General features: G+C 34.8%; 3 protein-coding genes across 3 annotated transcripts in view; all 3 read left to right on the top strand.

The window, feature by feature from the left end:
• Nucleotides 1-8,106, top strand: part of LOC135142395 (TWiK family of potassium channels protein 7-like) — a 555,364-nt gene extending 547,258 nt beyond the window's left edge. Inside the window, exons 3-4 of the mRNA XM_064074109.1 lie at nucleotides 6,640-7,314; nucleotides 7,556-8,106. Of these exons, the coding sequence (XP_063930179.1) occupies nucleotides 6,640-7,178 (539 nt within the window). The 3' untranslated portion in view covers nucleotides 7,179-7,314; nucleotides 7,556-8,106. The remainder of the gene's footprint in view (nucleotides 1-6,639; nucleotides 7,315-7,555) is intronic.
• On the top strand, nucleotides 8,023-9,332 carry LOC135142129 (iron-sulfur cluster co-chaperone protein HscB). The gene is made up of 4 exons (XM_064073795.1): nucleotides 8,023-8,051; nucleotides 8,711-8,851; nucleotides 8,897-9,080; nucleotides 9,126-9,332. The coding sequence occupies exons 1-4, from the start codon at nucleotides 8,023-8,025 to the stop codon at nucleotides 9,330-9,332; spliced, it is 561 nt and encodes a 186-aa protein (XP_063929865.1).
• Nucleotides 9,333-9,343: 11 nt separating this feature from the next.
• LOC135142391 (N-acetylglucosamine-6-sulfatase-like) lies at nucleotides 9,344-27,891 on the top strand. The gene is made up of 8 exons (XM_064074101.1): nucleotides 9,344-9,574; nucleotides 9,625-9,848; nucleotides 9,895-9,954; nucleotides 10,002-10,208; nucleotides 26,632-26,958; nucleotides 27,015-27,210; nucleotides 27,265-27,578; nucleotides 27,630-27,891. Exons 2-8 carry the CDS (start codon nucleotides 9,744-9,746, stop codon nucleotides 27,888-27,890), a joined length of 1,470 nt encoding a protein of 489 aa, XP_063930171.1. The 5' UTR covers nucleotides 9,344-9,574; nucleotides 9,625-9,743; the 3' UTR covers nucleotide 27,891.
• Nucleotides 27,892-27,921: the final 30 nt, after the last annotated feature.

Here is a 27,921-nt window from a genome sequence, read left to right as displayed (position 1 = left end):
GCTTATTTTGGCAAATGACGTACCCTCGGTCAGTTATTTTATAAAATATAATTTCTACATACTAAGAAAAATTTTGAGGGCACGTCATCACATTGCTGGTAGGGATGATTAGGCAAACTTTGGTTAGTGTTTTACAATCTCCACGACATTCCACTGTCACTTTCATTATCATTGTCAGTATAGATTTCGTCATCGGTTTAACACCACTATTCCCTGTAGGGAGGTTCGCTGCTTCTCGGAAGAAACCTCAACCGAGCAAACTTAACTATGGTTTTAAAGCATTCGAATAATATTGACTTAACTTCGTCGATAACTCTTTCCTGTTCGTAAGTAAGTATACACTATTATTTTGTCCGTATGATCTACACATTGCAGAGGAATATCCGGAACTATGCTGAAGAACAAAATAGGACAAGAAAACAAACACCTTGAAGTAGAAGACAGAAGAACATACAGGTTTTACAAGAGGAACCAAGAACTACACCTTTTATTTGTGGACAAAAAAAAAATTTCGACAGTATCCCTCTCAAAAAGTTTCTAAAAATACAACATAAGTAATAGTAATAAACCTTATCAAAACTACTCGGGCGTTATATAAAGATACTCAGGCAAAAATCAAAATAGAAAACAATGTCAAAATATCGGGTTAACAAAGAACTGCTGTTGCTGTTTGTCCCCTACGTTAAGTATATACATACGGTTACGAAATAAACCCATACGCCGCCCCGGTACGACGCCTATGGGTTTTCTAGTATGTGCCGCGATGTTGGGTGACTCATCGTAACTGGACGGCGTTCGCTAAAGAAAAGCCTGGAAGCGAAAGTCGCGATAGGTGTTCCAGAATAAGCCTAGAAGCGGTGACGGCGACCGTTCGAGAAGGACTGCGTGGCTCTTTAAATGGCAACCACCGTTGGGAGCAGTCAGTGAAGTTCAGACAATGGGAGAAGTAGAGTCTAGTCAAATCCATTCCAATCGTAATTATTCTGTTTACTTTATGTTTCACAGATGATCGAATAATACCATGGGCGCCCATAGAAATCTTTCTCAGGGGGGGCCACCCTGAAATTTTTGTAATATACTCTGTTCTTGTATATATAAATAATATAATGATATACCTAAATCTTTACTATTATAAATATATATTTTAATCATCAACTACGTTAATCAAATCTACTCGCAAATAACCCTACAACATCATTATTCTTATTATTAACAAAACAGTGTAAAATATTAAAATTAAAAAGTTATAAAAATATAAAATTAATCAAAAGCAAATTGCTAATTTCTTTTTTCTTGGCCAAAATCGTCAATTACTCTACCAACAGATGTTTCTTCGGCATTAACTCTCTCTCTCTCTCTCAAATACTACTGTCAAGTTTTTTTATTTTTACAAAATCCTGCCAATTTTGGATTTCGTCTGATAAATTGTCAGTGGAGTAAAATTCGCCCAACCCTTTAAAGCAACTTGGTTTTAAGTTATGTACATTTTTTGGATGTAAGGAAAATAATGAGTATGATGACACTTTTGTTTCGGAAAATCATGTCGTTAAGGAAAGAATTAAATGATCCAGGTATGGAATAAAAGTGCCACAATAATTTTCTATGCTATCTGTGTTGTAGTTCGCACGCCCACTGGTGAAACGTTCTGGAGCAACCGAAATTTCCACTCGAAATCGATGGCTACTCTGAAAATCCGCCATCAGTAGTAATAAATAACACCACTTTATTTTATACTTCTTATTAGCTGATGAAGTATCATCATCAGTATTTGTAATTTTTCACTTGAAGAAATTTCAAATATCCATATTTCTTTGTTTTTAAATAAAATATTAAATTTAAAATTTAAACAGACATTTAATCAAGAGTACTTACGCTTGTATTTTGAAATAAATAAATAATAAAAAGTATAGTCAACAAAACGCCGGTTTAACAACTATTCGTCTTTACACGTCACTTCACCACAGATCAAAAGTGAAAACGGAATGAATTTTTGGACGTAAGCAATAAAATGTTTGCTCTTGTGTTGTAATAACTGTAAAAATCAAATAACGAAACAACCCATAATTCAGTACCAGTTAAAAAGGATAGATTTATGATGTTTCCAGGCAAATCTGGGCCGAACAGAGGGTTTCAAAACCAGATGGTCTAAGTTTGTCACATTTCTGTGTTTGTGTGGCCATAAAACTGAAAGTGTAGGGTATGTATCTACTCTTACAAATGTGCTGAAGTTTAACTTTGACAAATAAAAAGGAAATTGACGCAGAATCTCAGGGGGGGCCATCGCCCCCCCTGGCCCCCCCCTATGGGCGCCCATGAATAATACTAGCCTAGGACCACAACGATTTGGAATATGTATCACTGACGAAAAATATGTGAATTGAGGGCACGCAATCGATTTAATATTAGAGGACGAACGATGAATCCCATAAAAAAATGGACTTCGGATAAGGCAATAGACAAACGTAATTTACTAGGAAGGAACGCGCTATGCATGCCAATGAGATATTGCACGAGCAAGGTATATCCAAACATAATAAACAAAGAATATATAACACCATAACGAGAAGTATCACAGGATAAGGCAGTGAAGTATGCTAACTAAAAGATAAACCCGAAAGAATGTCAAAGAAATGAACTTCTGGCGAAGATCCGGAGGAAAACCAAGAAAGGTTCGAGTTACCAACCACAAAATAAAAGAATTAGAACAAACAACGGTGGACGATACAAGAACAAGGCAGCTGATATGGTATGGGCACGTACACAGAATGACAGAAGATAGAATACCAACACAAGTCCTCAAATTGACCCTTGTCTAGAAAAGAGAACAAGACGACGTCCAAGAAAAGGTTGTCCAGAAGGGATTGACAAAGAAATAAGTGAGAAATGCCTACAGGAAAATTTATAGACACGCCAATAAAAATGGAAGCTATGGGTCAGAAGGCACTCTTTTTTATTACATCCAAATTTTTTTCCCTACATTTTTCCGATATTTTTATCGAAATATACCTACTTTGGCTATATTCCAAATCATTCCGATTAGATTAAAATGGCAATGGTAAGGCTGAAACCTCAAAACTTCGTGGTCATATGTTTTTGCTAATTTATCCATAACGTATAAAATGAGAAAACTCTTGAAATGTTGTTTTGCTAAATTTAGTAGCTCAGGTTTAAGAAACTTTCAAAATATAATATCGTGGAGTTCCAACCACTGAATATTACGTTACATATATATTTAGTCCACAATCGTATTCCCAGTCTATTGACAGTTATAAAATAACACATGAAATATTCTTCGAAGTACTCCGTATTCATGCTATCTGATGGTTTGAAATGAGATGAAAATAATTATGCAGCTTCTTCCACATATGTCATTCGTCCACCGAATGGATATTTTACCATTATCAATTTTTCATTGTTGTTGAAAACTTTTCCAGGAGAGGTTTTTAACACCTTTCCTAAGTATCCACGTCTCGTCTAAAAAAATAGTCCTTCGTGAATAACTGTTTAGTAAGTTTGCAACATAATTCCTCAAAATATATGTCTTTTGAATGCAATATGGGACATTTCTCATAGATATTTTCCGTTATTATGGTGGTTAAATTTTATAAAATCACATACTTCTATACTTGTTGTTTATGAATCCACCTTTATTTTTCACTCTAAACATCCAGATTTTTTTTTATTTTATATTTGTTGTGCGAACCAACGTCGTATTTTATAAAGGATGAACGCCAATTTTTTCATTTAATCTAATTATTATTACTACTTTAGAACGCCATACTTTATAAACCACGTACGCTATAATTTGTAAATTCCGAACGCCGCGCCGTACTTTATAGTAAACAAGTCAAAAATTCAGTAATGTCTACATTTAAAGAAAAAATCGTCGTGACAAATGCCATACCACTGATGAGAGGAAAATTGTCAGATTGCATTTAAAACATGGTGCTTGACAAATATCTTTATACCCGTTTAGCATAAGAGCCAATTTTGTTAGAAAACTTTCAGCAATGAGGATTCGCAACTTGTTTTACTAGTTTGGTCTACAAACAAAGTTAAAATTCAATTTTCGTTCGGTGCTAGCAGGTAATATAAACATAATAATAGTTTATACCAACAAAGGTCAAAGTCAACTTGCTTTACCTTATTTACATTAGGAGAGGTCCATTTACCCCTTAATAAACAAAGTAACTGTTAACTTTTTGTTAGTGTAAATTATATAAATATTAAATTGCGATAAGCTATCATTATTAAATGTGGGTGTACTTCATGATATAGTACGAAATAACTATATTATTACTCCTACTATCGGAGAAAAGTGATCCCTACCTCGAGAGGATATAATTTTTGCACATATTGTTGAAAAGCCACTTTAAAAAAATATCGCTTAAATTAATCAGTCTCAAGAAGCATAATTCCTTTTTCAGTCTTTTAGAATTTTTATATGAAGTCCTTATTCCCGGACCTTTTTAATTGCCCAAAATATTTTTATTTTCCTTTTTAAGCCACCAAAATTCCGTATGTTGTTGCGGTAATCTTGAGTGAAGCAGCCAACTGGACTGCTGGACAATAGCTAAAGTCATTTATTCACCTGACCTAACCTGGCCTATTGCATAGATCTATTCCTAAACCACAATTGTAGGAGTATATTACTTTATAGTAATTGATAAGAAAATACTGATTTTTGATATTTTTGACGATTTTTCAACTACATATATCCGAAAATTAGATGAAGATATTTTCTTGGAGATTTCGATATCCAGAAGTCATTTTCGGCTCGTTTCTTCTGAAATTCCTACCGTTTTTCCAAAATCGGTAATTGAAATGTGTACAGCAATTTTTACAGATTCGTCAAAATAATTCTCTATGAAAATCTTGTAGATAAGACAGAAAACGATTATCAATTTTTGTTTCACAAAATACAATTGTTTCAAGAAAGTACTTTGTAGTTGCTATATTTCTACACAAATATTTAAAATTAGTTTATTTGGTACAATAGAGAATTTAGAGCAGATCAGGTGACGTTAGGTCAAACCAGGTCAGGTGGATGAAATAAGAAATATATTTTATAGCAAATAGTAAAACAAAAAAAAGTTACGATTAGCGCTTTTTTTATCATTTTCACATCCGAGATTCTATTAATTATTAGTTTCCACTCTCTCTCGACAGAACAACATAATTAGCCCCGCCCACCCACCCTGTCTCCTTTTCAGTGACTATTTTTATCCGAATGAAATGAATGATCTTATCCTGAACAGAAATAAAATTAGTCGTTAGAATTAGAAGAGGGTGGTGAGCGCAGCTAGTACTTGCTAAGACAAGACTGATTTGTCAAATGACATACATTCCAAGAAAATAGAGGGTGGGTGGGCGGGGCTAGTATTTGATAAGAAAATACTGATTTTGGCACTTTTGATATTTTTGATCATTTTTCAACCACATATATCTAAAAATTACATGACGACATTTTCTTGGAGATTTAGATGTCCAGAAGTCATTTTCGGCTTGGTTTCTTCTGAAATTCCTACCTTTTTTCCAAAATCGCTAATTGAAATATATACAGCAATTTTTACAGATTCGTCAAAATAATTCTCTATGAAAGTTTTGTAGATAAGACAGAAAATGATTATCAATTTTTGTTTCAGAAAATACAATTGTTTCAAGAAAGTACTTTGTAGTTGCTATATTTCTACACAAATATTTAAAATTAGTTTATTTGGGACAATAGAGAATTTAGAGCAGATCAAGTGACGTTAGGTCTAACCAGGTCAGGTGCACGAAATAAGAAATAAATTTTATAGCAAATAGTAAAAGAAAAAAAAGTTACGATTAGCGCTTTTTTTACTTTTTTCACATCCGAGATTCTATTAATTATTAGTTTCCACTGCCTCTCGACAGAACAACATATAATTAGCCCCGCCCACCCATTTAAATAATGTTTAATGTGTAAAATTTTTAAGGGATATCATTACATGTTGGTAGGGATGACACATTTTATTTAGCATGTTACCGTCCGCACGATATTTGTAAACTACATAGAAAATGTATCAACAACAGTACAGTAGTTTCCGAAACTATCTGTCTAAAGAAATAGGCACAGACAGACTATAGACAGACAGACGGAAACGGCAGATCTATTTTTTTATACTCTGGGGGTCATGAAATGTCAAAAAAAAACAATAAAGTGGCCAGCAGCGCAATGGATTCTAATAAATACTTCCTCAACGTACGCCCGAAAAGTAAACACGTCTGCAGTTCTCACGTAAACACGATTATTTCTTATTGGCAATAATAAGAACAAACAGTCAGAAAATCAAATCGCAAATTTCATGACCACGCTACTCGTTATGCGCCTTTGTAGACTACTTAGTGTTGAACGTGCAGTATTGACCATTTTACCTTATAGCAGCAGGAAACAAAACTCAAATTCACAGAGTTCTGTATTTACTGAAACATCGTTTTCCCTGAGGGATCATTTTCCTCCCACTCTAACTACCTTCTTTACAAGTGAATTTTCAGCCATTTCGGGTAAATTTTCTCAGTATAAATACTCGAAGTACTCATGTATTCAGACCAAAAGACAACCACTTTACACTCATTTTTATTTCTCATGAAATAACCTCCGTTTTTTCTTTCCAGGATACGGCTCCGTGTCCCCCAAGACCTCCTGGGGCAAAATGGTCACCATCATCTACGCCCTCGTCGGCATCCCCTTGATGCTCCTCTATCTCTCCACCACCGGCGACCTTTTGGCCCGCAGCTTCCGTAGACTCTACGGAAAACTCTGCGGCGTCAGCAACCAGAAACCGCAATGCCCATGCACAAACCCAGTCAGAGTCCCCGTCACTCTATGCCTCATCATCGTCCTGGCGTACATCTGTTCAGGAGCTGTCCTGTTCCACCGTCTAGAAAACTGGAGCCTCCTCGAAGGTTCCTACTTCTGCTTCACATCTCTGGGTACCATAGGTTTCGGAGACCTCCTCCCAGGACAAAACGCCGAAGAAATATCTCTGTGTGCATGTTCGGCGTACATTCTTACCGGAATGGCTCTGGTGGCGATGTGTTTTAGCTTGGTACAAGACGAGGTTATTAATTTATTGAGGTACATTGGGGCTACTTGCACTCGGAACAAGATGCTGAAAGTCAGGGATGAGGAAAGCGCGATGGGTACGTCTTGACAGAGACCGCAGACTGAAGGAGCAGCACCGATTAAGAGACCACCTATGGTTAATAAGATACCGCCAATGTTACAGCATAATAGTCTGCCGAGGAAGAGCAATTTTCAAAGGAACACCCCAGCGAGGAGGTCGGCAGGTGAGGAGACTATATTTCGGGTGGTTTTGTAGATGTTTTGAGCTTGGTGTTCCTGGTTTTGGGGTGTGTGGTTAGCCTGTGTCTTCTCAAGGACGTTTGCTTGAAGGAAGTTTATTCTATTCGCTCTTCGTTTCAACGTTACTTTTGCCTTCTGGTAACTTAGTATTATTCCATGACTCCTTTATCTTGTATCTTTTTTATTGTTTGTAGACAATCCTGTTCTTATCGATGCTGTCTTCAGCAGGTGCCGAGCCGCTCATTGAATACTTCGTGCCCAGAAGCGTCAGCGAGTTCGACCTTTCCATAGCAACCGGCGACACGCCCATCACTGGAAACTTCTTGCCCTTAACAGTGAGAGTGCCCAGAAAAATGCAGAACAAGCAGAAAGAGAAAATGGTAACTTTTGAAGACGAAATGGCAGTCCGACTCAACAAAGACCCAGAACTCCAGGACGTGTTTATGTGACAAAAGGGATAACAATTAGTTAATAAGGAGACTAGCTTAGTGGACGATTTTAACACAGTGAAGAGGGAACTGAAACAGTTCAAAAATCTGAAACTGTGCGAAGGACTGAAGAAGTGCGACGAGAATTGTTCGTGTAACGCCGAAGCCGAATGCGATATTTGCAAAGTGATCGATTTCACGATGAAGAAAGACAAACTCTGAGAAAACTATAGTGCCAAAATTTGTATAAAATTGTATATAGAAATGGACTTGCGGACGATGAACGTGATTTTGTAAGTTAAGAACCAAGCAGTATTATAATCATTGTTGAACATTTTTAAATAAAGAGTCGATAATTTGAGTGGCCAAGGGCACGACCCCATCTTTATTTCTACACACAACCTATTCCTTAAGTAGCCCTTTATTAATGTATATTAAAAATTTCGTTGGTGTAATTGTGGTTTGGTGACAAATCAGTCCAAAGTTAAAATTGTTGAATATCGCATTTTCCCGCCAACTCCACGTTTTAATTAGTGAACGAGCAAAACTTATGTTTATGTAATCGAACAACGATTTAGACAATAAAAAACGACTTTGACCCAGTTTTACCAAAGTAGAGTTTTACTTTGCATTTGCAATATATGGTGCACAATGTTAAATTGACATGTGCGCATGCGCACAAATGCCAATCGATGAGATAACCTCAAAATCTGTGATAGTTGAAGGTGCTTTAAAAGTGAAAAATAATGTCTTTTCGTAACATTTTGTTAATGCGAATGCCACAAGTACTCACCAATTTACAAAAACGATACCACCATTTCAATACACTGGCTAATCAGTCACATAACCTCACTTTTATTGTTGTTAAACGGTTTGCCCACAAGGCTTTAAAATGTTGGCAGTGTGGAATAGAAAGGAAAAATATTGGAGAACTTTTTTGCGAACAGTGTAGCTATATTCAGACTCCACCAGACAAGGACAATTATTTTAAGGTCTTCGAGCTCGATGAACACTTTGACATTGACCAAAAACAATTGACGCGGAAATATAGACAAATGCAGAGCCAACTGCATCCTGATAAATTTACAAATAAGTGAGTATTTAGTTTGGTATTTTATTGGTTTATTGAAGTGAATAGATCTGAAAAGGAAAAGGATATTTCTGAAGAATTCTCCTCACTTGTGAATAAAGCGTATAATACTCTGCAAATGCCTCTCAAACGTGCCATACATTTACTTCACGTAAAAGGAGAAACTATTGAAGAAGGCCAACGAATAGATGACCCAGAATTTCTAATGGGAATAATGGAATTAAATGAAGAAGTAACTAAAAACACCTTATAAACATTCATGACACGTATTTTTAAGGTAGAAAACGCCGACACTGACGAGAAACTTAAAAACTTGAAATACAAGAACGACAATGAACTTCTGAAAATTGCAAAAGAAATTAAAACATGCTTTGATGAGAACCAAATCACCAAAGCCAAAGAAACCATAATTAAAATGAAATATTATAACAGCGTTAGCCTTCACATTAACAACTTAATGCGTGAAAAAGGCATTGTTGAATAAAGTTTTTGTAGAATAAGTTATGTTATTAGATCGCGTCCTTCGATTAGTGTGGGTTGGTGATATTGGTATTAACAGTTGGCATTGAAGAAAAAACACTTTCGTCTTGTCACTGTCAAATCTGCCGACAAATTTATTTATTGATTTTTCTCCCGCGGTAGGTGAAAAATCCAAAATCTTAGAATGGGTAAACCAAATTCTTTCACTGCGTTTTTAAAGGGCGTTTATCACGACGACTTCAAATGGTAAGAGTCCATTCACATTTTCGCGTAAGTGAGGTTATGTTGTTTTACAGGGCACTGGTAAAGAGCATCGGCTTCTTTGCATTGGGTGTGCGAATCGCCCAGGAATTCCACGGAGTCGAATTATTAACAACCCAAACATAAATTTAGTGTATAATAGTTGTAAATAAAAATGTTTAACTGTTTGTGTGTAAGTGTGTTTGTTGGCCTAACTCATGCTTTACCAAATTTTGTCTTTGTGTTGACTGATGATCAGGATTTGGTGCTACGCAGTTTGGTAAGTATTTGAGGTCAAAGGGTACGTATGTGATAATGTTTCATAGGATTACATGAATAAAACAACCAAACTTGTGGCGAATGAAGGGGTCACATTTACTAATTTTGTAAGTAGAAATGGAATATGACGATCGAGATGATAATCATATTGTAGTTTGTGAATTCGCCCATTTGTTGTCCCAGCCGAAGCACAATTTTAACTGGGAAATATGCACACAACTGTCATGTTTTTAACAATTCAGTTGAAGGGGGCTGTTCTGGTCCAGAGTGGCAAAAGGAGCATGAAAGAGGGTCAGTTGCTGCGATTTTGAGGTCCAAAGGGAATTATAGGACCTTCTATGCTGGGAAATATTTAAATCAAGTTTGTATTTTGCAGTTGAGGCTGAGGAGGTGAAACAGAGCTTTATTTTTTTATAGTTTATCAGGGAATTGTTTAATCATTTAATTTTATAAACAAATTAAGAAGGCTGTATAATATAAACAGCTGCTTTCTTTTGTTTTGTCATAAATGTGAATCCAGTACCCACCAAACATGGCTATTGTACAAGTATGAAGTGTGTATGACCTTATTATGGATTACCTTCAAGTTTTAACGTTGTAGACAACATTTTATGAACTTTGATTTCGATTTTTTTCTTAACATAAACCTCCAAGATTGTAAGATTTTTAAATTTAACAGTAATTCACACACTTTGAACGACTGCAACCTCCAACTCCAAATTTGCTAACTCATAGAAACTCTCATAATGCGACAAACTTTTACCGATTTACGTCACCACCGGCTTGGTGGGAAAATTGATTTCAACCTCATTTGACCATTTTGTCTGTACACTGAACTTTCGACCTTTTTTAGTCTCATCAGTACATCACATCTCAGTGATTGGTCTAGCATTCGAGAGTTTACGCATCGCAAACTAACATTAATGTTAGTGAGATATAAAATGTTGAAAGGGTTAGGCATGTTTCGTCAGTGTTTCTGTTTCTACGATTAATATATTTTGCAACGGATCGTATAGAGGAAATGCTGGAACTAATTTTCTAAGTTTCTCCTCACTTTATCGCAAAAACACAAGTATTAAATTAATTAGAAAAGTCTAAATTATCTCTTTTTCGGAGTTTGAGACGATTTGGGCACATTTGAGTGTGTGTAGGAAACCTCCATAGTGTTAACCCAAACATCCCGCCAAAACTAGATACACGACCAAAATTTTAAAACCCACGAAAAATTCAAAATTTGGCCTTAACTGTGATCGTCAGAAGTAGACCCTACATTACAGTTTTTTTTTTATGGAATGCCTTTACTTGAATATCACATTTAAACACACAAAGAAAAAATAAATCGTCATTAAAATAACAGAATGCAAATACGTAGGTACTCCAGAAGACGTTATAACGATAGCTGAATTTGAGTTCCTCTAAGTAGTTTATCACGTTTCTTCGATAATTTTACTCTCTTGGCGGGTATAACACAACACACACACCACATCTCTAGGCTAAAAAAACCTGCCGCATATTACACTCTCTGTCCGGTCCTCGCAAAATAGCCAGCTATCTAATCACGGATCTTCCCATGAAGTTTTCAATTTAGCATCTGCTAGTGCAAATTGACAAGAAAGAAAAACCTTAGCTTCGAGTAGGAACCGTGTGTTCCACTTTCCCTACGCGATCTTAAACCCTTATTTCAATTCAATTTCAAATCCTATCATTCTCGAATTTATAACGATAAATGAGTGTTGGATAACAGGTTATAAACAAAGCACATATAAAATAAACACAATAGAGAAATGTTATTTGCAGTTTAAAGCAAAATAAGACGGGTGTGGTGCGCATCTCACATTGCGTGAATGTCGTAACAGTAAACTCTCCAAATTCAGCTTGTCGAACAATGATACAGAAATAATAACAGAAAACAAACACACATTAAACCCCACAGCCACCAGGTAGACGATGTCATTTATTTGACTGATGAAAATTTTAAGGACCTTCCTCTCAAAATTAAGACCAGTTTAAATGTCATGAATAAACTATTTTAAATTACGAGTGAGAACTTACGAAGTGCGGATAATGCAACAGGGTAAATAAAGAAATCTAAAACTTTTAGAAAAATCGTTAATTTAAAATAAGTTGACCCTGAATTTTACACGAACATTTTCTTAACATGAGTTGTGAAGTTACAAACCGTAAAACCAAAACTTATACGGGTTTATAGAATAGTCAAAGTTTTACACATTTCAGATTAGAAAATCATTAATGAATTAATATTATAATACTGTTAAAGTCTATTTATTATCACTGTTATCAGAATTCCATAGTCTTGTAAAGATTGCCCAGAATTATATGAATTTTATGGACTCCCAACGTTAATTCATTTTACAACCCAGGCGTCAATTCTATTGTACAGATAAAAAGCCTGTCAGGGGAAAGCCGATGTTTTCTGTACCTGAGTTCACCCCGCTCTTCAGCTGTACAATAAAATTGACAACAGGGTTGTAAAACAAATTAACTTTGGGAGTCCATAAAATTCATATAATTCTGGACAATCTTTAAAACCGTAACAAGTAATAATTCTCAACCGTTACTATTTTTGTCTCACTTTCTCTCATTGCGGTTGAAATGATACGTATTGCCTAGCATTTTAGGGGCGGTCCTAAAGTTCTACCGGAAGCAGGGGCGGCTCATGACTTGAAAAGTTGATGAGGCAAAGCACAATACGCTCCAAAATATAAATAAATCAAGATTACTTAAGTAAATATTTTCTACTTAGTCAAATAAACAAATTTGTAAACTCAGTTAACTGTCCACCAAGAACCAACGTGAAGGTGTAAGGAACTCTTGTAAGGAAAGGATGGAAATGACAGGACAAAAGGAAAGGGAAACGTGGTCAGAAAAAACTAATATAACTTAAAAAAAAAAAAACAAAATTAAAATAAACTTTAAAGAAAACATATCGAAAAAAATCAAATACAACATAAAATAAACCTATTTGATTTATAACAAAAAACAAAACGAAAAACATATAAAACATAAATACTCTGGATTTATTTTAAACTTTTTTATAGATCAATAATTAACGATTTACTCAAATCAGGAACCAGCCGTTTTAATTCCTTAACTACATACAATTTATCATCATACGTGAAAGTAGAAAAAACAGAACTGCTATTGTCATTTAACGTTAGTAGAGAAAAATTCCGATTTACTCGTAATCTTAAATAACGATTACCGAAATCAAATTATGACAAGCACAAAGCACTAACGCGATACACACAAACGTAGGCACTTTTAAGACAAAATTCTGTTACCGAAATTTTGAATCAATTTATACACACACATATTTGTGGCAAAACAATCAACGGCCTAATTTTGAATACTTCTGCAAATGCAGACTGCATTGTAATCGCACGTTCTCCGCGCGCGCAAATATTGTTGTCCATCTCTTTTGCAAGCACGGAAATGAGGCTAGCCTCAATTTTGTCTTTTTTCAACTCATACCGCTTATGAGTGTATTACAGGTTGCTTGCCTATTAACGATATGATTTCTATATCCGTTGTAGAGGCAAGCTCCGAGTTTGCCTCATTCGCGTCACAAAATACATGTTGTGTCGAGTGTTTCAGCGCGCTGTTTAATTAAGGGAGCAACGAGTACCTACTGAGATAAAAATAAGAATATAATTTTCCATATTTATTTTTAAAATTTTAGAAAAAAGACACAAATTATTGGCCGAAATGTGTCGTTAAAAAATAGTAAAAATCCTAATAAGGCGTAAAATTCATTGGTGAGGCACTGCCTCACCTGCCTCATAGGACAAGCCGCCCCTGACCGGAAGGTGCGTACAAACCAGAAGTTCAACAAAACAGTACTTCTTCTGTTTTGTTGAACTTGAAAAGGAGATGTTTAATGAAACAGATGAAATGTAAATTTTAAGTTAGTGTTATGTTTAATTTTCAGAATACCTCACTAATGGGAAAACGCATTAAGTTTGTGCAACTGTACGGTGGAAACTGTTTATTTGATTTTGCATTTTGCCTGCAACAAAACATAACTGTTTGAGAACCTGTGTCAAATTTCGGGTTTCACTCCGACAGGCGGAGCTATGTGTTTTCTCTCTCGCACATCCGCTTAAGTTAAAATGAGATAGCGTTTTGTTGTTCTTGTTTCTCACAGCCTAACCCAAAGTACCGGTGGTGGAAAAAAGAGAGAATGAGTTTTACGATATCCTAGAAAAATTATAACAAATGAAGTATACGAAATAAACTCATACGCCACCCCGGTACGACGCCTATGGACCGTGGAGAGCTTTCTAGGATGTACGGCAATGACGGGTGACTCATCGTTGGTGACGCAGCCGAGCGGCGTTTAAAAAGCCTGGAAGCGGAAGTCGCGACGGGTATTCGAGAAAGACCTCGATCGCCGAAGTATGGGTTTAAATAGAGGCCATCTTCGGGAACGATTATTATTCATCAAATCGAGTCCAAGAGAGTACAGTCAAGTTGCTCCGGAATTATTTTGTACATAATCGCTGTGTAATAATCAGTCGTGTAAATTGAGTTATTAAGAAATAAACTGTTGAGATTTTAAATCACCCATTCAACATAACAATACGTAACACTCTTTGCAGAACACTGTGGCGTCGAATGCCCTTAATTTTAACAACGTGTTTTCACCGCACTCACTAAACACGAAGTGATTCTTCTGAAAAACCACCTCCGTTCCTCTGCCCTGAGCTAAGATTGTCCAATTTTTAATTTTTAAAATGCAGTTTCGCGGCATTATTTTAAGTGGGGGAAGTGGTAAATAATAATTAATAAAATTAATAATTTTCAACATGATTGTTTTATAGTTTTCCTACTTTTAACATAAGTGAAATTACTATAAAAAGTTTGGTGTGAATTAATACGAGGTACGACCAAGTTAAATTTGTCCAGAAGACTAGGACAATCTATTTTGTTGATAAATAAATTAAAAACACAAGATAATAATATTGCGCCGATCCTGAGAGCTAGAAATTCAAACCTACCCAGTAGTACAGCATGATCACAGCTCCTTTCAGGATAAACTTTATTCACACAAGAACACAAAAATTTTAGAAATTTTTGTATTGTCTTATATACCAAATATTTATAACAACAATTAATATGTGTTATTAAAATGATATATCCAATGGTTCTACGTCCTAGATTTCTGCTGACGCACGCCAATGGGAGATACGACCACCCCTTAAATTTAAAAATAGGTTTGGCCAGAATCGTTTTCATCTACTGCGCAAGTTTATAGGTATGCTTACCTCTAAACACACAGACTCTAGTAAGTTATGTATCTTCTAGAGTTAGACCACTTTAGGCACATTTGGGCATGTCTGCGGTCGGGGGCGTGCCTCGTGGTGGTGGGGGTGAAAGTGGGGTTTTTTAGTGTAGGCAAAATGGGCGTATTTTGTGTAGTTCGGATGAATCTAGGTGCTATTTTTGTATTTGTCTTACAAGTTAGAGCGGTTTTGTGGGCGTGTATAGTGTTCTCATTGGTGACCTCTTTTCGTCACATCTCTGGTAGGGGTAGTGTTTCGTGATTAAAGCACGGAGAAGAAAGAAATGAAGAGAGAACAGAAGATAAAGAGTGATGTAACATTTATTTATTTTAAATTTATATTACAGTTCATTTTACCAAAAGTATAGGTATATTTTTATAACACATGTATGACTTATTTTATACTTATTTAATAATGGTTTAAATGGATATTCTGAATTAAAGATCTTACAAAATATGTTGTTTATTTCGTAGATTTTGTTTTTAGAGTAAAATTAATAATTAATTAATTAAACAAATTAACATGATTCCTAACAGTCGAAACGTTTTTTTGGATTTAATATTTTCAAATATGGTTAATATACAAGTTTCGTCTGTGCTAGATCCTATATTTGTACAAAGCATTCATCATACTCCTTGTTCATGGCAGATGTCCACCAGTATTACACCATCATTACGCTTCGAATTTTGTATTTATGATTTTGCAAAGGGCGATTATAACCTCTTGAATGGATATTTTGCTTCAATTTGTTGGGATTTTTTATTGACTAGTACTAATCTTGATGAGAAAGTGTCAATCTTCTACGACATTCTATTTGTTGGTTTTGAAAAATATATCCCATATAAAACGGTAAAGCATAATGCCCAGAATTATCCTATTTGGTTTAATAAGGAGCTTAAAGATCTTTGTAGAAAGAAAAGATCAGCACATTCTAAATATAAAGAATCCGGCAAATTTGAAGATTATCTGTATTTTAAATTGTTAAGATCGCAGTGTAAGGAACTTAGCAAACAACTCTATGATTTATACATTTCCAACGTTAATGCTAGTATTTTTAATAACCCTACATTTTTTTGGAAATTTATTCGTGACAAGAAAAGGAATGCTAGTACTTTCACAAAAAAAATGTCTCTGGATCAGCGTTCAGCAAAAGGGGATTATGAAATTGCAAGTTTGTTTGCTGAATATTTTTCTTCAGTTTATATTGTGGATGATAACCGTAACTTTAATTGTGATTTTGATTCTGTTAGTCAAGTTAATGAGACTGGTCTAACTATTAATCTCCTTGATGTTTTTACGCATATTTCTAACTTGAAGTCGTCTTGTAGTTCGGGTCCAGATGGCGTTCCGAGTATAGTCCTTAAAAATTGTATATATACATTGTGTAGACCTTTGTTCACTCTATTCAAAAGTTCGTTAAATGAAGGTGTTTTTCTGAAACTGTGGAAAAGAAGTTATATTGCGCCTATATTTAAATCGGGACAGCGAGATAAAATCAACAACTACAGAGGTGTCTGTAATCAATCTGTTATTCCTAAGATGCTTGATTCTATTGTAACTACCCAGTTGCAATGGGCATCCGGGTCGGTAATTTCTTATAAACATGGTTTTTGCCCTGGTAGATCAACATTGTCCAATCTTATTGAATATCAGACGTTCCTAAATGAAGCACTCGCTAATCGGTTTCAAGTTGACTCTGTGTATACGGACTTCGAGAAAGCTTTTGATTATGTGAATCATCGTTTACTTATCATGAAATTACACAGATTAGGCTTCAATGACAAAACCGTTCGGTGGTTATTTTCATTTTTGATTGGCAGATCTCAACAAGTTCGCATTGGAAATTATAATTCGACTCCTTTTTGCGTCACATCTGGTGTTCCTCAATAAGGCACACACTGTGGACCTGTTCTGTTTTTGTTATTTGTAAATGATTTGACTAGTGGCTTCCGTTATTCTAATTATTTGTTGTATGCAGATGACTTAAAATTATTTAAATCTGTAAATTCGGTTCAAAATGCTGAACAACTTGAGATGGACCTTAATGTACTATTTGACTGGTGCGACCAAAACTGGTTGCTTCTGAATATTAATAAATGTCAGGTAATTTCATTTTTTACAACGAAAACACTACTGCTACTATTTATGATTACCATTTAGAAAACCATAGTGTTTCACGTGTCTCAGAAATTAAGGATTTAGGAGTGATTTTTGACACTTCCCTTTCGTTTAAAAATCATTACTCGTTTGTTATTAAAAAAGCTTTAAACATGTGGGGATTTATTTGGCGTCATTCTAGCGATCTTTCACCCTCAGCATTGAAATCTCTTTATTGTTCACTTGTTCGATCGAATTTTGATTATTGTTCTCCTGTATGGTCCCCGATTTATAGGGTAGACTCTGAAAGGTTATAAAAAGTCCAAAACAAATTTCTTTGCACTATGGGATTCAAATCTGGGCACAGACATGTAAAGGGTAGTTACAACTGGATAATGAACATGTTAGATATTCAGTCATTATTTAGGCGAAGATTGATTGCTGATGCCTGCTTTCTTCACGGCATTATCAATAGGCATATTGATCAACCATACTTGTTAGGAAAATTATCCTTCTTGTTGCCTGTAATAAGTAGCCGGATAACACGTAGTAAAAACATTTTTAGAGTTTCAACGTCAACTACAACTCTAGCCCATTACCATCCGCTGAAAAGAATGATGAAAGCTGCTAACGAATATTCAAATCGATCTGAAATTTCTGTTTTTGGATTGTCGAAAGCTCGGTTTGGGTCTCAGATTTCGTTATATTATAATAAGTTATAGTTTTATTTTATTTTAGCTTAGCTTTTTTGTTATATTCAGTATGACAGTTTTCATTTCTTCTTTATATCATATTGTATTCGTAGTAATGGTAGGAAATGATTGTTTACTTTTGTTAGTTTCCCTTGTTTATGTATTTTTTTTTTAATGGAGTTTTCCGTAAATAAAGTAAACATAAACATAAAATGCAAATTCGATTTTCAAGCATTTTGGTAAGCAAATGATCAAACATGTATTGTTTTAATTGAATTTTATTCACTGAATTTAACGCTCTTCTTCTTCTCCTTCTTCATCATTAGATATGATGTTTGTACTTAAGGGTCCCCAGTCGTCGCTCGCAAAATCGGTTTCAGTGAGAAGAATTATTTTTTGTAACTATGCAACCCAAAGTACGGATGCACGGCAGGTAGCGATCCAAGAGAGGAAAGATTATGGTCACTGTAGGGAGTCCGTCATAAAATGCAAATCGGTAAACAACACCAGATAAGCTTATTTATTTTGAAATGAAGGGTACAGGGAAATAACCATCGAAATCCATTTGTATGTATTTTGAAAGAAATAGAGTTGAAAGTTTAAAATGCTGCGCAAAATAAATTGAGAAACCCACAAGGTTCAGTCTAACACAACTTTTTATTTTCTTTATAATGTTTTAAAAATATATAAAATAAACTGTTTATGTTTAAATATAACAGCAAGAAAAATTGGTGGAAAGTTGTTTCGACAGAACTTCCCTCGCACCTAAAATACAATGAAACATATCCAGCATTAGACGAAAAATAACAGTATTCCAAAAATTTCTGGGAAAATGGAGTGAGTCGAGACTGATTTAATCAATAGAATATTAGCAAATCTAAAAAAATATGAATGCAATGATAAATTACAAGTAAAAACTCATCATATTTTGCACATTTTTGAAAAATAGGTATATCATCCTTTCTCTGGGGTTGTAAATTCCATTCCAGTAGCCAACTACCATTGTATTCATTCAAACATACAAAGACATCGATCAGTTCTGGTTGTTGACAAGTCACAAAACTGTTTTCTGTTAACACAGTTACAATAAAAGCTGATGTTACAAGATCGATCATTGTTGTTGAATTAAAACTTTTGTTTGAATACCAAGAATGAAATATGATATTATCTGACATCGTTATTTGCTTTCGAAGTAATGCGAAGGTAAGTAATAAATATTGTATAAAATCACAGCATATTTTCTGTATCTGTTTCAACTTTACATTTTGGACACTTGTATTTTACAATTACCGGCATAATAATGTGTTGAGCTTTTTATTTAATAGGAACAGTTAAGGGTAGACTAATATTAAATTACAAGAATTTTATTTACATGTTAAATTTAGACGTTTGTCATGGCATACCTAAGTTTTTTTTCATGTTTCTTCAGGTGTAGGTTTATGTTAAAGCTGATGCTTCATATTCTCCGTTAGCTAGTATCCTCTGCATTCCTATTCCACGAAATTCGTAACAACAAATCGATAACGATAACAATGCAATTGTTATTTACAATTTGCACACCATAAGTATGCAACCCATAGGTACTATTAGGTACACCAACGCCATGTTCAAGACGAAAATGTCCATAAAAAGGATATTCGCTTTCAATGATACCAACAATTTCTATTTCTTTTAGAGTCAAAATTTTTCCAAAACTCATTACTTAGCCTCTTCTACAGTAACCAATTGCGGTGTTTTTGAAGGGATTGAAGAAATTGTAAGGTGTAAGGTTTGAGGTGAATATTTCAGATGTAAAGTTTAATTCAATTGATGCTGTGGTTGTTTCACTAATTTCTTCACTAATGATGTCTGTTGTCGTTATTGGTTATTGATGATGATGACATTATGTTTTATACTCGTTCTGCACTATACACTGGTTGAACTCTACTTGGTGTTCATAATTTCAATGATAATTTGGTTTGAATTATTTAATTGGTTGCTAAGTTGTAGATTAAATTTCATCCGAGCTATTTACTTTTGATCTTGAAGTACTATTGGAATTGGAGCATCAAAAGTAGTGTGTGAAATTTACTGCAAATCGTCTTTATTTCTTTTTTGTTCTAACTAGCCGTTGATAATTACGTTTCTGTAACACTTGTGGTTCACTGTTAGGAATATGCTTGTTCGATTTAACGCAATATTTACAACGGCATTCCCCATGTGTATGTATATCCGATAAGATAAGATAAGAAACACGTACACAATATCAAAATACATAATCCCAAACCATTTAACGTACATTTTCTTTCCTTTTTTTTTTCAAAATTTTCTGAATAAGATAAATACCTAGTGACTATTAGTGTTTGTGTTTTTTTTTGTCAGGTGGTAATGTATTTAAAATTTTATGATACCATTATTGATTGTCAAATTGACATTTATGAAACCAAGTTAGTAGCTGCCATCGCCTCAACCAATCAACACTTTTGTTAGCCGTGCTCATGTCAAAATTGACAACTGTGAATTGACATACTAGCATGGCTGCCAATAATCCATAATAGCTAACACAAAAATTTAATTTCAATCAGCCAGTATTAGGATATTTAGATTTTGACAATTCATTTTCATAAAAACATCTTTTAATGATCTCGTCTTGATAATCTTTGAGAATGTATGGTATAGGTTTAGTATAGTCCTTACTAATGTAAAAAATAATGTCTTAAGACACTCTACATTTACAAAGCTTTTGGTATTGCGAATAATAAATCCTAACATCTTCATTGCACTATTACTAATATTTAACACATGTGATAGAAATGTAAATTCTACATCCATTGTGACACCTAGATCCACAATTTGATCACACTGCTCTAATTCATAGCCATCAATGTTGTAGTAAAAGTTTATCTTGTTACTTTTCTTAGTAAAAGATATTTTTTACACTTTTTCTTATTAACAACTACTTGATTATTATTCCACCACTTTATCAATTTCTCTAAACTGTTTTGTAGTTCTATACAATCAGAAACTTTATTCATAATTTTAGCAATCTTTAGGCCATTTGCATAGATAAAAGATTTACACTCTAGATTTTTAACATCATTGTAAAATATAATGAACAGTAGTGGCCCCAAAGTAAACCCCTGGGCCACCCCCGAATTAACAACATAGGACTGTGACCTAAAGCCACCATATGCTACGAACTGACTACGATTACATAACATTGATTTTAATAAATACAACAAACTCTCACATAAACCAAATCTGTCTAACTTTTTCAATAAAATACATAAATGTACCTTATCAAAAGCTTTACGCAGATCTGTGTACACCACATCAACTTGTTGCCTATTATCCAATGCTTTGTAGACAAACTGTGTGAAGTCCAGTAAATTCGGAACAGTGGATCTGCCTCTCACGAATCCATGTTGTTCTGGAGCTATATATGGTATAAAATGTTATTGCCTCAGTGGGAAACGAACCCCACGCCTCCCGCTTGTCGGGCAGGTATCCTGACCACTAGACCACGAGGCCACTTATCTTTCTCCGCTTACCGACGTGTTATTATGTCGCCACACATTCAAAAAGCTTCGCAAAATTACACATGAGTGATATGGGTCTATATAGTTTTTGATATCAGTTTTCTCACCAGCCTTAAAAATAGGTATTACTTTTATAACCTTCCAACCACTTGGATACACTGACGACTTTATAATTAAATTAAATACTCCTACATAACAGAGTGGTTTTACCATAATACTAATTGGGTAAATGTGTACAAGAGTACGCACTTAGTGTAAAATTGTCAACAACTTTTTAATTTTTTTGGATGGAGAAATTTTATGATATGGGTTCGTCATATACATGTTTAGAGACCAGATATATTTAATTGTACGTCCCAGGACCACTATATTTTAAGAGTAATTTCAACTTTTGTCAAGATGTGTAAATGCGCACTCTTAGACAGTTCATTGCACAAGAGTGCGCATTTGAACGCTTAGGAGTGCGCATTACATTTTATGAAAAAATATTTGTTTCTAAGGTAAAAATAAATGGGAATAAGTGACTACAGATTACACATAAAATGGGAGACCTATTTCTCCGTACGCTAGGGGTCTTGAAAAGTCGAGAAAACGTGAAAGTAGAGAGTCGGTCGACGGACTCGATTACAACACGCTCAGGAAGTAAAAATTAAAAAAAAATCACCATAACCACCACCACACAACTTGAGAAGCAGTACAAAGTAGTAGAGTTAAATAATTCATTATCATATGATATGTATCTACAAGACTATTAGACAACGTATCGCAAGCAATGCGCACTCTTGTACATTTGTACATAACCTAATGTTTTCAAAGTTAAAAGCTTTTGATGGATAGAAAGTATAAAACTGTTAGTGTATAACGACACCTTAAAAGTTACAGATAATGAAAACTATTACTGTAAAATAAAAGAACTGGTACGTACCTTACAAAAAACTAAAACTATAAGCGGTAAAAATTACATCCACACAACGTGTGAACATAAAATCGTCAGTACGATCAAACTATAAACTATATACAGGTCACTTTTGCACCTTTATCTCAGGTTTAGCATTAGATTCTGAATGGTATAACTTCATCTTACCCAGATGGCACTAATAAGCAGAGATCATCAGTGCGTACTCTTATACATATTCGCACTCTTGTACACATTTACCCTACAGTTTTTAATTATAAATGCAGGGATGTCATCAGGACTGCTGACATTATTTGCATGCATCTTCTTAACAGCCTTGAATATGTCATTCTCACTAATAGGGAACATAGGGTAAATGTGTACAAGAGTGCGCATATGTATAAGAGTACGCACTGATGATTTCTGCTTATTAGTGCCATCTGGGTAAGATGAAGTTATACCATTCAGAATTTAATGTTAAACCTGAGATAAAGGTGCAAAAGTGACCTGAATATAGTTTATAGTTTGGTCGTACTGACGATTTTATGTTCACACGTTGTGTGGATGTAATTTTTACCGCTCATAGTTTTAGTTTTTTGTAAGGTACGTACCAGTTCTTTTATTTTACAGTAATAATTTTTATTAGTTGTAACTTTTAAGGTGTCGTTATACACTAACAGTTTTACACTTTCTGTCCATCAAAAGCTTTTAACTTTGAAAACATTAGGTTATGTACAAATGTACAAGAGTGCGCAGCGAGGTATTGTATAAGCGTGCGCATTGCTTGCAATATGTAGTCTAATAGTCTTGGAGATACATATCATACGGTAATGAATTATTTAACTCTACTACTTTGTACTGCTTCTCGAGTTGTGGGGTGGTGGTTATGGTGATTTTTTTTTTATTTTTACTTCCTGAGCGTGTTGTAATCGAGTCCGTCGACCGACTTTCTATTTTTACGTTTTCTCGTTTTTTCAAGACCCCTAGAGTACGAAGAAATAGGTCTCCCGTTTTATGTGTAGTCTGTAGTCACTTATTCCCATTTATTTTCACCTTAGAAACAAATATTTTTTCATAAAATGTAATGCGTACTCATAAGCGTTCAAATGCGCACTCTTGTGCAATGAACTGTCTAACAGTGCGCATTTACACATCTTGACAAAAATTGAAATTACTCTTAAAATATAGTGGTGTTGGGGCGTACAATTAAATATATCTGATCTCTAAACATGTATATAACGAACCCATATCATAAAATTTGTCTATCCAAAAAAATTAAAAAGTTGTTGACAGTTTTACACTAAGTGCGTACTCTTGTACACATTTACCCTACTTAAGGCTTGCGTCTGGTTCGGTTTAGCCCTATACTAAATACATTGAAAACATCGTCGCGGTTTCCGGAGTTGCATTTTAAAAATATGAGATATATCGCTTTAAAAAAATTATATTTCGAATTAACAAACTTCAGTCCAGGGGACCTCCATATTTATTTTCATATCTAGTATGCAGTTTTTACAAAAAAAAATTATAAAGTTGAACAACTTTTACATCACATTTTAACCGGCACATTGATGCATTTTTTGACGAAGTGCTGAAGTTTTTTGCATTCTGAGATATGAGGTCCCCTAGGGAAAAGTGTCAGCTTTCTTTTGATACCATTTATAATATTAAAAAATCCACGACTGAGGTAACTAACTCGCGAAAAGTCAAAATCTATTGAAACGAGAAATCGGCATTAAACGAGCTGTGATGCGGTAGCAGAATACAGGTTTACTTAGATTCTGACTTGGTTGGAGATTTCAGTATTTTAAAAATGCAATTCCGGAAACTACGACGATGTTTTCAATGTATTTAGTATTGGGCGAAACCGAACCAGACGCCACCCTTAAAAGACAAGGTGTTGTCACAGTCTACCATATTACTTGTTGATGGACAGCAAAACTTATCTTATCACAAACGGAACACAAGTTGGAAGTATCACAGCTATTATCACATCTATGAGAATCATATTCATATTCACAGTCAATACACTAGAAAAATAACTAGCAAACGCATCGACAATATCTTGTTGCTTTGTTAGAATATTGTCATTATGTATCAATCTTCCGGGTATATTATTAAATGTTCTCATTTTCTGGTTACAAATGACCAGAATTTTTTCGGATCAGAGTGCAACGAATTTTCTGAATTGTGGATAAATTGTTGATACTCCCGTCTTGTTGCAATTCTAATGTCCTTTTTTAGCATTTTTACTACGTCTAGGTCATGTTGAGACTTCTTTTTCTTAAACTTGGTCCAATGCTTGTTCTTGGTGATGATCTTGTTAATCGTAGATCTTGAGAACCAGATAGGATAATGCGCTGGCTATTGTATAACTTAACTCAGTTCAGAGCTCCATTATGGCAACAATGGACAGTAATAATCCTTGCGGTTCGGGTTCATAAAGCTTACAACAGCCAGTTTGACTTATAAGGATGGATTGGCTTAAGCTGCTTAAGTAGTAAAAGTTTTACAAGGTGTATGTCACAGGAGTTTACTGAACTATATCTTCTGCCCATAGAAATAATATTATATGGAAGTAACTTAGAGAGAGATGCGCGTTGTCAACACAGTCAGACAGAGATGGGTTTCTTTGGGTGGCAACACATTGGCGCGAAACTGCCCGGCAATGTGTTTCTAGGAGGTTTCTTTCGTGTTCTCGCATGGTGTGTGAAGGTGTTTTGTTTGCAAAATTACGTTTAGTGGACTCAAGTTACAATTATTCAAATTAGTAGTGTTCTTAGGTTGCATTTTATCGAACTATTTGTTAAATATGGTGAAATCGTGTTGTGCATATAACTGCACGGAACGTGCAAACGGAAGCAATTTTATTTCATTTCACAGGTAGTAATTACATGTTGTATACAAACGAAGGATTTCGCATAATATAAAAATTTTGTTAGATTCCCTAAACATCCCGAATTACGAAAAAAATGGATTATAGCTACAAAAAGGGAGGATTTTATACCTACTGAAAATACTCGTATTTGTGGAAAACATTTTCTAGAATCAGATTTCATAATCCATTTTGGTAAAAGACAATTGAAGAAAGATGTTATTCCCAGCGTCTTTAATTTTCCTGAACATTTATGCAAAAATAAAAAAAACAGAAGAATACTTAAGCGAAGGCGTTCATTTCCAACAAGGTACCTAAACACACTTACTTTACTCATTAATCAATATTATTATTTTTTAACTCATTTTTGGTTATTGTGTTAGTTAATTGTACGTGAATTTAAAAAATTGATCTTGGTAGAGAATTCACACAATTTAATATGTTTAATTAAATTAGTCAAACTGTTAGTTTTTCCGAAAGTTTAATTACTTTTATCCTAAAAATTCAGATTTCCAAATGTTAGCTTGAAAAAACAATGATTGTACACTATTAGATTTCAGTAACTTGTAGAAGATTGTTGTATTAACTGAATTCGTAATGTATTGTAGATTCTGCACACATTTCATTTTATTAAAAGAGGATTTCCATCGCTTAACACGATTTCTGTTATTTTAGATTATATATAATTATAATGTAAGCTGTGAAAATATAGTTTTCATTAATAAACGTTTGTTATAATAATTTGTTTGAACAAATTCGGAAGAAAACGTATTAATTCCCATGCAAATGAAGCGTTTCTTGCCACTCAGCACGTGACACCCAGTCAGCCGTCCTTTCCCCACTGACGCATAACCGGTCTAGCTATTTCTCTCTTATGTTGATTACACTCGCCTGCGTATGGAAACGTATACAAGGCTCCATCCACTCCTTTATTATATCAATGCTTCTGCCTCTATCTCCCATTCTCCTCAGTACATTAACCAAACGTGCCTTAATCACGAAGCACTACCCCCACCAGAGATTTGACGAAAAGAGGTCACCAATGAGAACACTACACGCATCTAGTTTACCTCCCACCTATACAAAAAACATTTTAACCCCCACCACCACGAGGCACGCCCCCGACCGGAGACACACCCCGTGTCTGAAGTGGTCTAGAACATACATGTAGTACATAAACAGATTCTACTACCTACTAACGTGTCTTTGAACTTACGAACATGTAAAAAATCCTTTTCCTAGCGTTGACGGACAGATTTAGAACAAATTTCGTCTAAAACCTAAACCATTTATTATTTTAGGTAAAAATGACCCGATAATAAACATAGGTATATCGCTCTGTTTCACACCTTACACCTCATCAGTCACAACCCGTTCAAGATATCCTAATTATAATAATTCTAGTACGGCGAAAAAAACACTGGAGGTGTCAAACACGTCCCAGAAGGCTACGACTGGTGGCTAGGCCTCCAAGGCAACTCAAAATATTACAATTACACCCTGTCGATAAACGGAACTGGACAATTCTTCGAAAATGAGTACTTGACTGATCAGATCACAAAATATGCACTAGACTTTTTAAACCAGAAATCCACTATAGAAAGCAATTTTTTCATGATGTTAGCACCACCTGCCTGCCATGCCCCTTTCACACCAGCCCCCAGACATTCGAATTTATTTCCAGATTTGAAAACGTTACGGACGTTACCATTTAATGTGACACCAGTCCATGTACACACATATTTGTAGCAATATTTTAAATAATGTATTGAATGAGATTTTTGCAGAAACATTGGTTGGTACAAATGCCACCAGAAATTCTCCCCTCTGACGTCACAGTTTTGGATGAAATATACAAAAATCGAATTAGAACATTACAGGCTGTCGACGACATGGTGAAAGTTATCATTAACAAATTACAAGAAGTTAACGTCTTGAGTAACACCTATTTTATTCTAGCATCAGATAATGGGTTTCATATTGGTATGAATTCAAGAACCATTCCAGAAATAAATATACAGATCATCTATGTTTAAGGTCAATTTACACAACCGTGGGACAAAAGAGAGCCCTACGAGAGCGATATCCACGTCCCTTTACTAATAAGAGGCCCTAATATATCAAAAAAGGTTCTTTCCGAGTTTCCTGTAGCTGCTGTAGACATACTTCCTACAATTTTGGATTTAGCTAAGATTGAGAAAAAAGACTCTGATGGGCAGTCGTTCAAAGATGAATTATTTAGAAGAGAGAGCCCCCCATTTACTAAAAATATATTAGTGGAGTATTGGGGTGAAGCTGATAGTAGCTCCATTGACCCACAGTGTCCATGGAGTTTTGATAATGAGTTATCAGTAAGCCGTGCGCTGTTGACATTGACATTATTTTTTTGTTTCTTGTTGTAGCAATGTGTACTAGATGCTTGGTGCAAGTGTCAAGATTCCAGAAACAACACCTACAGTTGTCTCGTAGCCCTTTCTGACCACTCAAAGTTCAAATTTTGTGTGTTTGAAGGCGGTTTTATAGAAGCGTACAATTTAGTGGAAGATCCTCACGAGATGCACAATTTGAAGTTACAAAAAATTGAAGTTGCTCATTATTATTCAATTTTAGAACAATTTAAACACTGTGAAGGTACCAGTTGCTTAATAAACTATAAAATTTAAATTTTCGTTTTTCACTTTGGTGATATTGGTG

The sequence above is a fragment of the Zophobas morio genome, unplaced genomic scaffold, assembly GCF_036711695.1.
Source record: "Zophobas morio isolate AGI-343-1 ecotype UQ-CSIRO unplaced genomic scaffold, CSIRO_AGI_Zmor_V1 ptg000046l, whole genome shotgun sequence".
Lineage (NCBI taxonomy): Eukaryota > Metazoa > Arthropoda > Insecta > Coleoptera > Tenebrionidae > Zophobas > Zophobas morio.
The sequence above is the reverse complement of the archived record's forward strand: the minus strand, read 5'-3'. Positions and strand labels throughout refer to the sequence as shown.